This window comes from Cebidichthys violaceus, unplaced genomic scaffold (assembly GCF_023349555.1).
Source record: "Cebidichthys violaceus isolate CVI_PGR_0920_01 unplaced genomic scaffold, fCebVio1.0.p SCAF_23, whole genome shotgun sequence".
NCBI classification, from domain to species: domain Eukaryota; kingdom Metazoa; phylum Chordata; class Actinopteri; order Perciformes; family Stichaeidae; genus Cebidichthys; species Cebidichthys violaceus.
Window position 1 is genome coordinate 772950 of NW_027176406.1, and position 16176 is coordinate 789125.

The 16176-nt window shown below is 40.5% G+C and overlaps 1 protein-coding gene across 2 annotated transcripts in view; it reads right to left on the reverse strand.

Annotated features, from left to right (window-relative positions):
- Window positions 1–4957: 4957 nt before the first annotated feature.
- LOC137878583 (myosin-10) overlaps window positions 4958–16176 on the reverse strand; it is a 50147-nt gene continuing 38928 nt past the window's right edge. For both annotated transcript variants that reach the window (XM_068718935.1, XM_068718934.1), the window contains 26 exons: window positions 15879–16072; window positions 15435–15556; window positions 15117–15186; window positions 14617–14777; window positions 14378–14486; window positions 14147–14278; window positions 13822–14028; window positions 13578–13715; window positions 13213–13336; window positions 12908–13079; window positions 11961–12173; window positions 11686–11830; window positions 11364–11570; window positions 10636–10740; window positions 10380–10532; window positions 10040–10288; window positions 9674–9886; window positions 9377–9589; window positions 9127–9288; window positions 8905–9033; window positions 8608–8696; window positions 7858–7981; window positions 7511–7719; window positions 7258–7366; window positions 6876–7048; window positions 4958–6394 (listed from right to left, as the gene is read on the reverse strand). In XM_068718935.1, coding sequence (XP_068575036.1) covers window positions 6238–6394; window positions 6876–7048; window positions 7258–7366; window positions 7511–7719; window positions 7858–7981; window positions 8608–8696; window positions 8905–9033; window positions 9127–9288; window positions 9377–9589; window positions 9674–9886; window positions 10040–10288; window positions 10380–10532; window positions 10636–10740; window positions 11364–11570; window positions 11686–11830; window positions 11961–12173; window positions 12908–13079; window positions 13213–13336; window positions 13578–13715; window positions 13822–14028; window positions 14147–14278; window positions 14378–14486; window positions 14617–14777; window positions 15117–15186; window positions 15435–15556; window positions 15879–16072 — 4079 coding nt within the window. In that variant the 3' untranslated portion in view covers window positions 4958–6237. The remainder of the gene's footprint in view (window positions 6395–6875; window positions 7049–7257; window positions 7367–7510; window positions 7720–7857; window positions 7982–8607; window positions 8697–8904; window positions 9034–9126; window positions 9289–9376; window positions 9590–9673; window positions 9887–10039; window positions 10289–10379; window positions 10533–10635; window positions 10741–11363; window positions 11571–11685; window positions 11831–11960; window positions 12174–12907; window positions 13080–13212; window positions 13337–13577; window positions 13716–13821; window positions 14029–14146; window positions 14279–14377; window positions 14487–14616; window positions 14778–15116; window positions 15187–15434; window positions 15557–15878; window positions 16073–16176) is intronic.

Here is a 16176-nt window from a genome sequence, read left to right on the forward strand (position 1 = left end):
ACTTTATTCAACATGCTATACTATGACTTTATTATGACTTTATTCAACATGCTAAACTATGACTTTATTCGACATGCTATACTATGACTTTTTTCGACATGCTATACTATGACTTTATTATGACTTTATTCGACATGCTACACTATGACTTTATTCAACATGCTATACTATGACTTCATTCAACATGCTAAACTATGACTTTATTCAACATGCTATACTATGACTTTATTATGACTTTATTCAACATGCTAAACTATGACTTTATTCGACATGCTATACTATGACTTTATTATGACTTTATTCGACATGCTATACTATGACTTTATTATGACTTTTTTCGACATGCTATACTATGACTTTATTATGACTTTATTCGACATGCTAAACTATGACTTTATTCGACATGCTATACTATGACTTTATTATGACTTTATTCGACATGCTATACTATGACTTTATTCAACATGCTATACTATGACTTTATTATGACTTTATTCGACATGCTATACTATGACTTTATTATGACTTTTTTCGACATGCTATACTATGACTTTATTATGACTTTATTCGACATGCTAAACTATGACTTTATTCGACATGCTATACTATGACTTTATTCAACATGCTATACTATGACTTTATTATGACTTTATTCGACATGCTATACTATGACTTTATTATGACTTTTTTTGACATGATATACTATGACTTTATTATGACTTTATTCAACATGCTATACTATGACTTTACTATGACTTTATTCGACATGCTATACTATGACTTTATTCGACATGCTATACTATGACTTTATTATGACTTTATTCGACATGCTATACTATGACTTTATTCGACATGCTATACTATGACTTTATTATGACTTTATTCAACATGCTAAACTATGACTTTATTCGACATGCTATACTATGACTTTATTCGACATGCTATACTATGACTTTATTATGACTTTATTCAACATGCTAAACTATGACTTTTTTCGACATGCTATACTATGACTTTATTCGACATGCTATACTATGACTTTATTCGACATGCTAAACTATGACTTTTTTCGACATGCTATACTATGACTTTATTCGACATGCTATACTATGACTTTATTCGACATGCTATACTATGACTTTATTCGACATGCTATACTATGACTTTATTCGACATGCTATACTATGACTTTATTATAACTTTATTCAACATGCTAAACTATGACTTTATTATGACTTTATTCGACATGCTATACTATGACTTTTTTCAACATGCTATACTATGACTTTATTATGACTTTTTTCGACATGCTATACTATGACTTTATTATGACTTTATTTGACATGCTAAACTATGACTTTATTCAACATGCTATACTATGACTTTATTATGACTTTTTTCGACATGCTATACTATGACTTTATTATGACTTTTTTCGACATGCTATACTATGACTATATTCGACATGCTATACTATGACTTTATTATGACTTTTTTCAACATGCTATACTATGACTTTATTATGACTTTATTCGACATGCTATACTATGACTTTATTCGACATGCTATACTATGACTTTATTATGACTTTTTTCAACATGCTATACTATGACTTTACTATGACTTTATTCGACATGCTGTACTATGACTTTATTATGACTTTTTTCAACATGCTATACTATGACTTTATTATGACTTTTTACAACATGCTATACTATGACTTTATTCGACATGCTATACTATGACTTTATTCGACATGCTATACTATGACTTTATTATGACTTTTTTCAACATGCTATACTATGACTTTACTATGACTTTATTCGACATGCTGTACTATGACTTTATTATGACTTTTTTCAACATGCTATACTATGACTTTATTCGACATGCTATACTATGACTTTATTCGACATGCTATATTATGACTTTGTTATGACTTTATTATGACTTTATTATGACTTTATTCGACATGCTATACTATGACTTTATTATGACTTATAATATAGCATGTCGAATAAAGTCATAATAAAGTCATAGTATAGCATGTCAAATAAAGTCATAATAAAGTCATAGTATAGCATGTCGAAAAAAGTCATAGTATAGCATGTCGAATAAAGTCATAATAAAGTCATAGTATAGCATGTTGAATAAAGTCATAGTATAGCATGTCAAATAAAGTCATAGTTTAGCATGTTGTAGAAAGTCATAGTATAGCATGTCGAATAAAGTCATAATAAAGTCATAGTATAGCATGTCGAAAAAAGTCATAGTTTAGCATGTCGAATAAAGTCATAGTTTAGCATGTTGAATAAAGTCATAATAAAGTCATAGTATAGCATGTCGAATAAAGTCATAGTATAGCATGTCGAATAAAGTCATAATAAAGTCATAGTATAGCATGTTGAATAAAGTCATAGTATAGCATGTTGAATAAAGTCATAATAAAGTCATAGTATAGCATGTCGAAAAAAGTCATAGTTTAGCATGTCGAATAAAGTCATAGTTTAGCATGTTGAATAAAGTCATAATAAAGTCATAGTATAGCATGTCGAATAAAGTCATAGTATAGCATGTCGAATAAAGTCATAATAAAGTCATAGTATAGCATGTTGAATAAAGTCATAGTATAGCATGTTGAATAAAGTCATAGTATAGCATGTCAAATAAAGTCATAATAAAGTCATAGTATAGCATGTCAAATAAAGTCATAATAAAGTCATAGTATAGCATGTCGAAAAAAGTCATAATAAAGTCATAGTATAGCATGTTGAATAAAGTCATAATAAAGTCATAGTATAGCATGTTGAATAAAGTCATAGTATAGCATGTCGAATAAAGTCATAATAAAGTCATAGTATAGCATGTCGAATAAAGTCATAGTATAGCATGTCGAAAAAAGTCATAGTATAGCATGTTGAATAAAGTCATAGTTTAGCATGTCGAATAAAGTCATAATAAAGTCATAGTATAGCATGTTGAATAAAGTCATAGTTTAGCATGTTGAATGAAGTCATAGTTTAGCATGTCAAATAAAGTCATAGTTTAGCATGTTGAATGAAGTCATAGTATAATAGCATGTCGAATAAAGTCATAGTATAGCATGTCGAATAAAGTCATAATAAAGTCATAGTACAGTATGTCGAATAAAGTCATAATAAAGTCATAGTATAGCATGTTGAATAAAGGCAAGGCAAGTTTATTTGTATAACACATTTCAACAACAAGGCAATTCAAAGTGCTTCACATAAAACCATTAAAAGCATCAAAACATAATGCAAAAGAAAAGGAGATTTTAAAACAATTAAGAACATTCATTGAAACATTAAAAACAGTCATTAAAACACTAAAAAGCTAAAAACAGGCAGTTTAAGAAATAAAATACAGTAGTTGTAAAATGCAGATATTGATTAAAATCCTTGAATCTGGTTCAATCAAAGGCAGCAGCAAACAGAAAAGTCTTCAGTCTGGATTTAAAGGAGCTGAGGGTCTCTGCAGACCTGCAGCTTTCTGGGACTTTGTTCCAGATGTGTGGAGCAGAAGAACTGAACGCTGCTTCTCCATGTTTAGTTCTGTCTCTGGGAACAGAAAGTAGACCGGTCCCAGACGACCTAAGGGGTCGGGATGGTTCATAAGGTAGCAGCAGATCAGAGATGTATTTTGGCCCTAAAGCATTCAGTGCTTTATAAACTAACAGCAGGATTTTAAAGTCAATTCTTTGTTGGACAGGAAGCCAGTGCAAAGACCTCAGAACTGGAGTGATGTGATCCACTTTCTTGGTCTTAGTGAGGACTCGAGCTGCAGCGTTCTGAATCAGCTGCAGCTTTCTGATTGACTTTTTACAGAGACCTGTGAACACACCGTTACAGTAGTCCAGTCTACTGGAGATAAATGCATGGACAAGTTTTTCCAAATCCTGTTGAGACATAAGTCCTCTAATCCTTGATATGTTCTTCAGGTGATAGTAGATGATTTTGTGATTGTCTTGATGTGGCTGTTCAGGTTGAGGTCTGAATCCATAACTACACCTAGGTTTCTGGCTTGGTTTGTGGTTTTTAACATCAGTGATTGAAGCTGACTGCTGACTTTCAATCGCTCATCCTTGGAACCAAAAACAATTACTTCCGTTTTATCTTTGTTTAATTGAAGAAAATTCTGGCACATCCAGTTGTTGATTTGTTCAATGCATTTAGCCAGCCTTTGTATGGGATTATAGTCCCCTGGTGATATAGTTATGTAGATTTGTGTGTCGTCTGCATAATTATGATAACACACTTTGTTGTTTTCCATAATCTGAGCTAGTGGAAGCATGTAGATGTTGAACAGAAGAGGCCCCAGTAAAGTCATAATAAAGTCATAGTATAGCATGTTGAATAAAGTCATAATAAAGTCATAGTATAGCATGTTGAATAAAGTCATAATAAAGTCATAGTATAGCATGTCAAATAAAGTCATAATAAAGTCATAGTATAGCATGTCAAATAAAGTCATAATAAAGTCATAGTCGTAAAAACTACAATATCTCCACCTGAAAGTAGAAAGCAACAGAAATTACAGTAAATGTACTTAGCTTCTTTCTAGCACTGGTTTCTGTAATCTGGTTTTAATTTTCTTTTTCTGAAACACACAGGCACAAACCTCAAACCTCCTTGAGACAAAAAATAAATTCTCTCATCTTCAGATGTATCAGTTTCTAAGCACAGTGACATCTGGACTACTAGGCGGAAGAGAAGGAGTGGAAAGAGCAATTTGAGAATTGAAGAAGCATTTTCCTGGGAAAGATTTCCTGAAGCGTCGGGGTCGTGGCGGCTTACAGGAATATCCAAGAGGAGTGAAGCTGCCGCATTGGATTCTTCAGTCCCCAGTCTTTGGTAAAACACCCAAAATGTTGATTGGCATTATTTTCAAGCTGTTGTGCATCAAGGTCTAATTCAATGAATGGAGGTCGGACTCAGAGTGAATTGGGCTCCATACACTTTAATGTATCATATGGCTCCTAACAACTCAAACTGTACATGTCATGATAATTAGCGTAGATACAGCTGATCAATGTGCAATACTGAGCATTTTGACTATGAATGGAGTTTATACTGTATACAATAGCAGAGATATAAATACAGTTGCTGTCTATTGGATTGTTTTTCAATCTTAACTCAAAAAGTATAAAAGTTAACAATAAGAAAAGTCATAGCACCCATCTACAAAGAACCCCGCACGGTTTGACATGTCAATCATTGTGGTAACATAGAAACTGTAGCAGGACATAGAAAGACAGAAGATCACTTTCCCACTAATAGTTCATTACAAATGCAACTTGTTGAATATTGAAATTAGGCATGGGTCAATATATGAACAGGATATTCGGCTTAAATGGGTTTTGAGTTTTTAAATGAGTGGGGGGAAAAAAAGGCACAGAAGAAGTCGGCAAAAGAACATGAGTGTGATTGTTGCTTTCAGCTCTCGCACCAAATAATTACAAGTCAACACAGACCTACTGTCAAACATCATCATTAGAAAAAACACTGTCAGAAGAGTATTGTAGCGCTGAGGCGGCAGCGGCAGCTTACAGTCACATTTCTATATTCATATGCAAGCAAACAATCCTAGCATAGGACTGGAAGAAATACTATGCAGTTACAGTTCAACTAACATAACTAAACTGATTCATGTGATGGGCATACTGTAGATAGATGCAAAAATAGTCAGAAAGTTCTTTGCTTTCATAATAATCTGTTCCTTTCCAATGTTGCAACGCTATTATTTTAGCATTTGGAAGCATTTTAAATTACGATCATATATTTTTCCCTGTACGAGCGGGCCAACAACTTATGCACATGTGCATTATTTTAAAAGAAAAGCACTTATATCAGGTTATCGAAGTAGTCTATACTCAATGATGGAAGTTGCTATTATATTATATAATATATCAAGCCCTGCAAGAGGCAGAGAAGGAGGGGTAAGGCAGAGCAGTGCTTCTCACAACTCTAAGTGGCGGTAAGGAGAGCGTTGGGGGTCCAACTGCTGGTGCGCGCTAAAGTTTAGGGTCGAGGAGTAAGGTCAGGAATACAGGTAGTTGTTTTTTTTGCTAGATCATGCTGCGTGTGTTTGGCTCATATCTGTATGATCTGTTTTCTCCAGAGGGGCAAGAAAAGGGTCCATATTCAAGTTGGGAAAATCTAAGCATTACTGTTGGGACTGAGAGGCGATGCGTAGAGCAGAAGTTAAGGCTTTCTCTTTCTACTCTGGCTGGGGCGGCGCCGGAGTCTCATTGGCATTGTTGTCGGTGATTTTGTTTTCCAGCTCATCATCAGACAGGAGGTCCAAGGAAGTTCCCTCGACCTGAAGCGGGCGTCTGCCTGGCCGACTGGAGGAGAAGCTGATGGGGCCGCCACGTCTGCAGGGGGAAGAGGACCGGAGGTAAAGGGAAGGTCAAAAAAAAAAGCTTCTACTTCTCTCCCAGAACTTAAATCTGAACTCGATAGCACTCAGGTTTCATGAATAAAGCCCAGTGTTCTAATCCTGAATACTTATTATATTTAATACATCGCTGATTTAAAGCTTTTTGTGTCCAATATGCTTTCTTGAGGCAAATAAATTAAATCTGATATTACCAACCCCCATTACGTAGATATGCCTAATTTAGTTTATACGTTTTCTTCGAAGGCCCTGTACATCCACCCAAGTGGTTCCACTTCTTCTGGCTGATTAAACCTCTGCTACAATTACATGTCATCTAACTACACAAACCAATAAGAATGGAAAAAGGTGTAACTTCTCCCTCCTAACACTAATGAGTCAGCCACGGCTGTCGCAGGCACAATGAAGTCAATGCTCAATTGCGAATGTCTCGGATGCTTTCGTCTGCTGCAGCGTACCTGAGGCGGTTCTTGAGTGTGTGAACCTCGCGGCTTAGACCCTCGCTGGCCTCGGTGGCGTCGTCCAGCTCTCTCTGCAGTTTCCTGCGTGAGGCGTTGGCCCTCGTGGCCTCCTCCTCAGCCTCCTCCAGCTGACGCTTCAGCTGCTTCATGCGAGAGCTAGCCTTTTCAACCTTCACATACAGACACACGAACAAGAGTAAAAGAAATGTCCCCTATGACAAGCGCTTTAATGGAATGCATGTAAATCGAGAAGATGAGAAGGAAAAATACCAGTAACCAGAGTTCAAAACGGTGATTGATCTCTTTGTGGGGCTAAACAATTTTGATGAATTGCGAACTGTGGCAAATTCTTGAAAAACGTCAACAGTGTCAGACGTACTTGTTCTTTAAACTGGTCTGCATGGCGACGCTCATCCTCCACTTGCATGCAGATTTCTTTCAGCTTCTTCTCGGTTCTTCTCACAGTCTTGTTGGCGGCTGCTCGCTCCCTTCAGTGGAGAACGAGTGATGGTTAGAGAAGCAAAGCAAGGTTTAGCGTTTCAGCTAAATGTGTTTCCATCGATCTCATATATTAGCCTGATAGTTTTTGAACTGTAAGCTTAAACTAGGAGGACGGTGTATTGAATTCTCACTTGGCCTCCTGCTCCAGCTGTTCCTCCAGCTGTCCTATCTTGGCCTCCAGGGCAGTGATGGAGGCCTTGAACCTGTTCTTCACAGAACCCTCCAGCTCGCCCAGCTTGGCCCGCAGCTCCTTGTTTTGCCGCTCCAGTTGCTGGCGAGCGTTTTCGCTCTTTTGGCCGGTGCTGCGTTCGGCACTCAACTCTGTAGTCAGGGTGTCCACCTGAGGCGCAGAGTAAGGGAACTTCATGTCATTGATCATTCTACACAGGCTAGTAAATAATTCTTACAAATGGAAAGATGTAATATTAGTCCAATGAAAATAGGGACGAACAAAGATGATCATTGAAGAAGGCCTCACCTGCATAGTGGTCTTTCTGAAGCGGTCGTTGAGTAGCTCCATGTTACCCTGCTCCTCTTCCAGCTCCTCCTCTAGTTGAGCAATGCGAGCCTCCAGCCTCCTCTTCTCGTCCATCAGAGCGGACCTGACACACAAAGATCAAGAGTTAAAGATAAAGAGCACAGGGACTCATTGCTTCAATGCATGTAGAATATCATTTTATTAGAAGGTTTCTGATTTAGTTAGTTAAATTACTGGTTCAAATCTTTCTTTTAACCCTGAACTATGTCTTGTAAAAGATTATCCTGAGGGCTCAGGAATTGAAAGGTCTTCAAGTAACATTTGCCTGTTAGAAGCATATATATCACAAACAATAAGCTTGATGGCATTCTTTTTACAATTTTCTGGAGCACAATGATGTACTTAACTACTACTGCAACTCATGTTGTTATTTATCACTATTGTTATTATTATGGTAGTTATTATGGAAAAGTATTTCTTCATTGAAAGAAGAGCTAAGAACAACGCTGAAGGCTTTTCTCAATGGAAAAGATGCTTTCGCTCTTCTCCCAACTCACTTCGGTAAGATTGTGACTGGCAAATGGTTCACCTGCCAAGTATTTTTTGAATGTACCTTCCCCTTTCCAAACAGTTTACAATGACGGCTTCTCCGATGGTTCCATGTAACAAACCATCTGGCTGGTCAGGTTAAGAGCAGATTGAAAGAAAAATAAACAGATATGCATCTGTCGACAGATGGATGTAACTTACTTTCCAGAGGTGCTGTTTGAGATTTCATCTTGCAGCTCATCCCGTTCCTGCTCTGCGTGGCGCCGACCCCTCTCAGATGCTGCCAGGTCCTGCAGAAAAAAAGTCAAAAGGTTAAACACAAGTACTTCTTTGTGTATCACAATGCTGAGAGGGACCATTCAATACTTTATCACGAGTATACAGTAAATACAAAGACCTATCAAACATAAATCAACACCCGCCAACCCTAACTGTGCACAGCGGCTACCATGTGACACAACAAACATCACAAAATATCTGCACATCACTGTCCTCTACCTCATGTAGCTGTACAATCTCAGCCTCCAGACTCTTGAGTTTCTTCTCATTTTCCTTGGAAATGGCAAAAATATCATCTCTAGAAGCGCGGGCGTCTTCCAGTTCCCGCTGGTAGTCCTTCATTTGGGCCTGCAGGACGAAACATACGAGTGAGAACGGCTGCTGAATGTAGCGCTGACAATGTGAGCGGTTTCAATGGAGATTCAAACATCAAATCCGTACCTGTAACTTGCGCAACTGTTTGATGGCTTCGTCTCTGGCCTTGTTGGCTCCTTCTATGTGACCCTCTATATCCTTCAAATCCATCTCCAGCTTCTTTTTAGCAGCTACAGCCAAAGCTCTCTGCTTCCTCTCGTCCTCCAACTCTGCCTCCATCTCTCGCACCTGATGGGGAGCCAGCACAAGTCATTGGTGTGGTGGTATTCAACTGTTGTTTAAGTGTTGCTGTGTGATGTTGAGTGTGATCCTGCACCTGCTTGACCAGCGCTCTCTTCTTCTCATCGTTCTGGTCGTCCCGGCCCTGGAGGTCTCTCTCATACTGGGCTTTCATGGCCTGCATGTTGACCTCCAGACGCAGCTTGGCGTCTTCTGTGCCCTGCAGCTCGTCCTCCAGCTCCTCCAGCTGAGTCTTCATCTCCTCCAGCTGCTGCTCCAGAGTACGCTTGGACTTCTCAAGCTCGTGGACCTGACGGTGAGGAGATAGAGGAGGATTGGTGAGAGTACTGCTCAATTGTCCTCGCAAATCAAACATGCTTTATTCAGCACTCACATTCTTGCCCACGTCGTCCTTGGAGCTCATCAGATCTTCCATTTCAGCACGAAGCTGCTTGTTAACCCTCTCCAGCTCCTCTTTGGCCTCCAGCGCCTCGTCCAGAGCTCTGGTCATGGACAGAGCTTTGGTCTCCTTCTCCCTGGCCTCAGCTTCAGCACGGTCACGCTCCTCAGCGTAACGAGCCGAGATGCTCTTCTCCTCAGCCAGCAGCTGCAGAGGAGGAGGACGTCAGAGTGTGGATCAGCATTTTATTTGTAAATTGTAAGGATTAAACTATAGTATTTAAAAATACATCTAAGACAAGCTTCCAAAGTAAGAAATATCTGTAAAACCCGGCAAATATCCCCAACAAAATGCGCTCACCTGGTCAAACTTCTTCTGTTTCTTCTCCAGGCTGGAGACGATCTGTCTCTGGTGATCCAAGTCTACAGTTAGATCATCCAGCTCCTGCTGCAGACGGGTCTTTGTCTTCTCCATCTTTTCAAAACCGATGGTCTTCTCTTCCAGTCGCTGACTGGCCAACTCAAAGTCCTTCTGCAGTTTCTTCTTGGTCTCTTCCAGGCCGTCTATTGTTCCAACATCGTCCTCCAGCTTCTTCTTGCTCTCTGACAGCTAAAAAATAAATAAATCATTATTCAGAATAAAAATTCAAGAGGAACATTATTTAAACATAGTTTCCTTCAGTGGAGATCACAAGTCCTACCTGAGCCTGTATGGTCAACATCTGTTTCTCTAGATTCTTGCGTGCCTCCTCATCCTCCTCCTGCTGCTCCTGCAGGGCGTTCTTCTCCTCCTCCAGCTGGCGTATGCGACTGCTGAGGTTTAGTTTCTGACGCGTCTCCTCCTGGAGCAGCTCCTAAAAACAACAAAGTATATTTGTCCGGTTAGTGATATAGAAGAATATAAGAGAAAGAATGCATTAACTGTTGATTGATGATTAACGCTCATAAATCAGTCACCTGTGTGTCCTGCAGCTGACTGTCTAGTCCAGCAACATCTTTGGTCATCTTGATGCCCTTCCTTTCTGAATCTTCCAGGATGGCAGAGACATTGTCCAACTCAGCCTGGATGGAGAGGCACCACAGTGAAACCAGGTTCAGTCAAAAGTATTCGTAGAAGATTTTAATAACACATATCTTTTCACATAAATGGCCCAACTAAATAATAATAATAATAATAATAGAGGAGTTTTTCACACCTGCAACTGTAAGAAGTCAACTTTGCATGCACCTTTTTCTTTGAACTGCACCATTAAAGTACCTCAAATAACTGTATAAAGAACAGTTTAGAATGAAATTATACAAGTATGGAGTAGGGTAAAGATTTGACGATTATATCGAGATGAGCATCAAGCGCTGGGCACATCGCGGCAATAAGCCGTAGTGGCATTGTGCAAGCACTTAGAAATAATGGGTTTGTGGTTCCATTGTCGCATTCTGTGGGGAAAAGCCCTTTTTGTCTGAACAGCAAGTGTTCAGACATTTGCTGTCTCTATTTTGAGGATTTTATCTTGCTTATATCTTGATCTTAATGACTTTGATCAGGTTTTGTATTGTACAGCATTTTGAAACAGTTTTTGGATGGTGCTATGTAAATAACATTTTTGATATTATTAATTCTGACTAGCTGATGTTCATTATTAATGACAATAGGGCGGATTCCATTGTATTTCATCAAATATGTCCACCTGCAGCTTGTGTGCACGTTCGGCCAGCTCTCCCTTGGCCTTCTCTCCCTCAGTGACTCTGGCCATGAACTCCTGCAGCTGAGCCTCCAGCTTCTTCCTCTTGTGTTCGGACTCTGTCTTTCCCTGCTGCAGGACCTTGACCTCGTTGGCCAGCTCCTTGTTGGCACTCTCCTGGCTCTGCTTGGTCTTCTCCAGGTTGGCCTTGAACTACACATAATTAAGAACAAACATTAGTGCGGCCAGTTGACGAAGTGATGTCACTTTGTCTTTGGTGGACTGTTAATCCTGTGGTATTAGGTTGTAGATTGTGGAAAGGCGTTACCCTCTTGGCCTGTTCCAGCTGTTCAGACAGCTCTTCCAAGGCGGTGCCATGCCTCTGTCGCATCTCCTGGAACTGAGATTCGTGGTTCTTAGTTTCCTCCTCGATTGTCTTCTTCAGCTCCGCAACCTCCTGTTCACGCTTGGTCCTACAGAGAGGAGGTAAACAGAAACGTCTAGACTTTCCTGTTGACTTAATAATAATACTAATAATAATAACAATAATATGATTGGCTAAATGCCCTACTGTCTATGTTATAAATGTAAAATGTAGAGTACCTTAATTCCTGCTGGGCAGCGGTTGTATCAAGGGTGTCCTCAAGTTCAGTCTTCAAGGCCTCAAGCTCTTCGCTCAAGTCCCTCTTGAGTTTCTCAGCCTTATTCCTGGAAATTTTCTCTGACTCGAGGTCCTCCTGCAGCTCCGACAGCTGGGCCTGCAGCTCCCTCACCTGTTTCAGAGCGTTGTTCTTCTGGCTGACCTCGTCTTCCCCCCTGTTAATCACCAAGAACATTGAAGAACATGCAACAGATTCTCAGATAGCAGTTGAGCACAATATTGTGACTGTGATGATGTGACTACTGGAAACTCACTGCAGTTTTCCACTAAAATAAGATGCGCCTGAGCTATTTATGTTAGAAAAATTATTTCTTTCAGTTTTTTTGAGGGGTGGATTTTTACATATATGATAGAAATAAACGATTAATGTGGTGTATTCAAACGTTTAGTCCCAAGTCAACTCTGTCATTGTGTAAAAACTCCACTGGGTGGCAGCAGACACTGTTTTATACAGCAGTTGAGGCCTTCGGTTTTCTGTGAGGGGCACTCAAAGGACCTTTATGTTGTTGAGACCACCTACTATCAAGGTCTTACATGTACAACTGCACATTAATACCACACAAATAACATGCACACCAATGATAAGGTCACACATCGCAAACACATTCCAAAGCAGTGAGAATCAGTAAATAAATACAGGTAGCATGTCAACAATAACATCACTGCTGTACACTGGTCTGGAGGGCTGTCAGTCCAATAAAATGCTCGATATAAACCAGCAGGTGTGACCATTCCGTACAGCTATGTAGCGCTTATCTCAGAGTGACTCACCTCATGAAGCAGAATCTCAACGACTCAATATCAGAACTCTAAACATCAATATTTGGCTCACACAAATGTTATGCCACACTCAGTTGAGCTCATCTATGGTGGTCCCAGTATCGCCTACCTCGCCAACATCATCTGCTGCTCATCCTCTTTCTTCCCCAGCAGGACTTTCAGCTCCTCCGTCTGGGCCTGCAGCTCGCCTATCTGGTCCTGGAAGTCGGACGTCTCCCCATCCAGCTTCCTCTTAGCCTTCTCTAGCTCCTGACGGGTCTTCTCCTCCTTCTTCAGTCGCTCTAAATCAGAAAAGAGAGGATGCGATAGTTTCATAAAACACCAAGAAACATCTTTTTTTTGTGGATTAACTCTAAGGTTGTTTTTTTTCCACCTTACTATCTATGAATTCTGTATTTTACATCACTCCTTTACCCTCCAGGTCGACCATCATTATCTCCTGCTTGTTCTTGACCTTGCCCAGGTTCTTGGCCTTTTCTTCCTCTTCGGCTAGCACCGAGGTCATCTCGTTGATTCGGTCGTCCAACAGCTTCTTTTCCTAAAGGAGGGAGAGGCAGGAAGGTTAGCGCACAGCTAGCCTTTCAACTTAGCATCAACATATTGTAATGATCTGAAACTTTTGCCTGTATCTTACTACTCAGTGCAGAGAAAAGCCTCTTGGAGACTGAGAGACCCTCCATCTCTAATTCAAAATCAACCTTCACATTTTGACACAATACCTCTTTCCATCCAAAACCCTCAGCTTGAATGTAGACTTGCAGAACCCCTCTCTCTCTCACCTTGAGGAATTTGGAGTTCTGGTCTTCTAGTAGCAAAATGTCCTCTTCAAATTTCTTCAATTTGGCCTCAGTCGTCACTTTCTCCAGCTGCAGCTTCTGCCTGGCACCCTCCTCTTCATCCAACTGTTCTTCCAGGTCCTATGCACACAAGCATTTAATCATAGTAGCATATTTTTGTATATCAGTATTGACTCCAAGAGTGCAAACATTGTTTTTCAGTAACCAGTACGTCAATGGGACACACCTGGATATGGGACTGCATCTTCTTCTTCTCGTTCTGCTGGGTCTGGTTCCTCTCCTCTTCTTCCTCCAGCCGGGACTCCAGGTCATGAAGGATCTCCTCCAGCTCTTGCTTTTTGGAAGCCAGGCGAGCTCTCATCTCCTCGGCCTCTGCAAACAGCTCTGTCTCTGCCTGCAGCTGCTCTGCTAGGATGTTCTTCTCCTCAACTAACTACACACACAAAGTTTTAAAAAACATTTAGTTGTGCATCCTAAAAAAATCTATACAGTTTGTTTTAATTTGGTACCAACGTTGCAGTTTATCTGGTATTGCTGCAGTTGTGACTGACCTGCTGGTGTTTCCTCTCCATCTCCACCAGCTCTCCCTCCACCTTGGTCTGCTTCTCTTTCACCTTGACCAGCTCCTCATCCTTAGCCTGCATCTCCTCCTCCTGCCTGGTCACCTGCAGCAGAGGCTTCACCTGCGGGTACAGGTAACCACAGAAGTTTCAGAGGACGATCTCTACTGACAAATCTGAGATTAGTTACCTCGAGAGTCAAACCCTTGACAATGTACAAACCTTGGTGAAGAGTCTCCACCACTGCCAGTGCCGAAGCTTCAAGTAGGCAGCGCAGTTCCTCTGGAGAACCTTCAGAGCACTGAGCTGCTGCTGCTTCTTTGCAAAGGCCCTGAAGCATTACAAGAGTGAGGAAGAGCACAAAGACTGAGTGAGACAACAGTAAAACCTCCCTTTTGTGATCAGACATATAGAAATGACTGCATTTCAGTTGCAGACAGCAGCGGTAGAGCGACCCTTACTTGCGTGCCAGATACCCCCGGCAGACGGCCTGGAAGTAAATGATGATGTCGGTGATCTTCAGGTCCCTCTCTTCCTCCAGGTGGGCCAGGACTCCGGCCCTGAAGAAGATCTTACTCTGGCCGATACGGAACAGGTTGCCGTCCAGCTCCAGGGCTTTAATCTATCAAAGACAGGGAGACATTGAAGGGGGAAAGGGCCACTGGAGGTAACTGAAGGAAAACCTGCTTGGTGTAACTTGAGTGAATAATTCACAAAAAAAAATGTTTTTTCTGTATAAATTCTTGCTTCTTTATTCATAATGTTCTTCTGAAATGAAAACCATTTTAAGATGAGATGAGATAAGATAAGTCTTTATTCCAGAGGTGAAATTCAGCCATTGCCTGATCATAAAAATGAGGAATAATAAAGGAGGACCTTTGTTTCAAATGTGAGCCTTGTGCCCACTGAGGCAGCAGTCGAGATCATTTCATTTGTCCTGAACTAAGACCCAAGTCCTTACCATTCTCTCACAGGCCTGCTTGCCGTCCATGAAGCCCTTGGGAATAGCGTTAGGGGTGAGGATCTCATACCTGGACACAGAGCAGAGAGAATATCAAAGACAAGGGTGACACCGGGTCCATTATGTATCTTTTATTAACTGCAAACGTATATTGGTATATAGTATAAGCCATGCATCATGTCAGAAGAAGTGGAAAGGCGGAGACCTTTGTGACTCTATGAAACACTTTTATACACAATCTCTGTGATATTCTGTTTATCTAATGTAATTGTATCTGTGTTATGTATCATAATACATTAGTTGACATTACAACATTACCTCTGTCGGAACTCCTGGAAGACGATGCGGTTGGGGAAGCCCTGTCTGCAGATGCGAATCCCCTCCAGGACACCATTACACCTCAGCTGGTCCAGAACCAGGTGCGGGTCCAGTTTACCAGCCTGGGGAAGAGGGAGAAGATGAAGAAGAGGAACATTTTAATGTATGGGTAAAGGTTCTGGATTAATAACTTTGAATGGGCCGCATTTTAATGTTAGTTTTAGTAACAAACACTGTCGTGATTCTGTCCTCCAGGATATATTGCTGTAAACATGATTGATGATACAAATCCACAGAATGTATAAATGTCGTCTCAGTAATATATAATGATCTAGAAATTGCATTTGAAACCAAAGATCTGGCCTTGCTAGGTCAGCAGATTCAGTGGCGCAGTTTCTCAGTCCAGCAGGTAGTGAGAGTCCCTGTGACAATCTAAAAACTCACCCTTTTCTCATGGTTCGGGATGATGCAGCGGACAAAGTTGGGGTTGGTGTTCCTCAGTGTGGCCATCAGCTTTGATAACTGCTCCTTGTACAGCTGTCCCACGGTGCGGAACATGCCCTTCTTGGTCTTGTAGGCGGCGCCAAACGCCGTCTCATTCATGCCTGCCACCTGGTCCAGACCCACGATTCTGTCGACTGGTGATGAAAAATGATGTGAAGAGAAACAGAGAGATAACTGCATTGATGCAGAGATATTGTGATGCGGGTTTTACTGATAAATGCGTGTCGTGCTATTGACA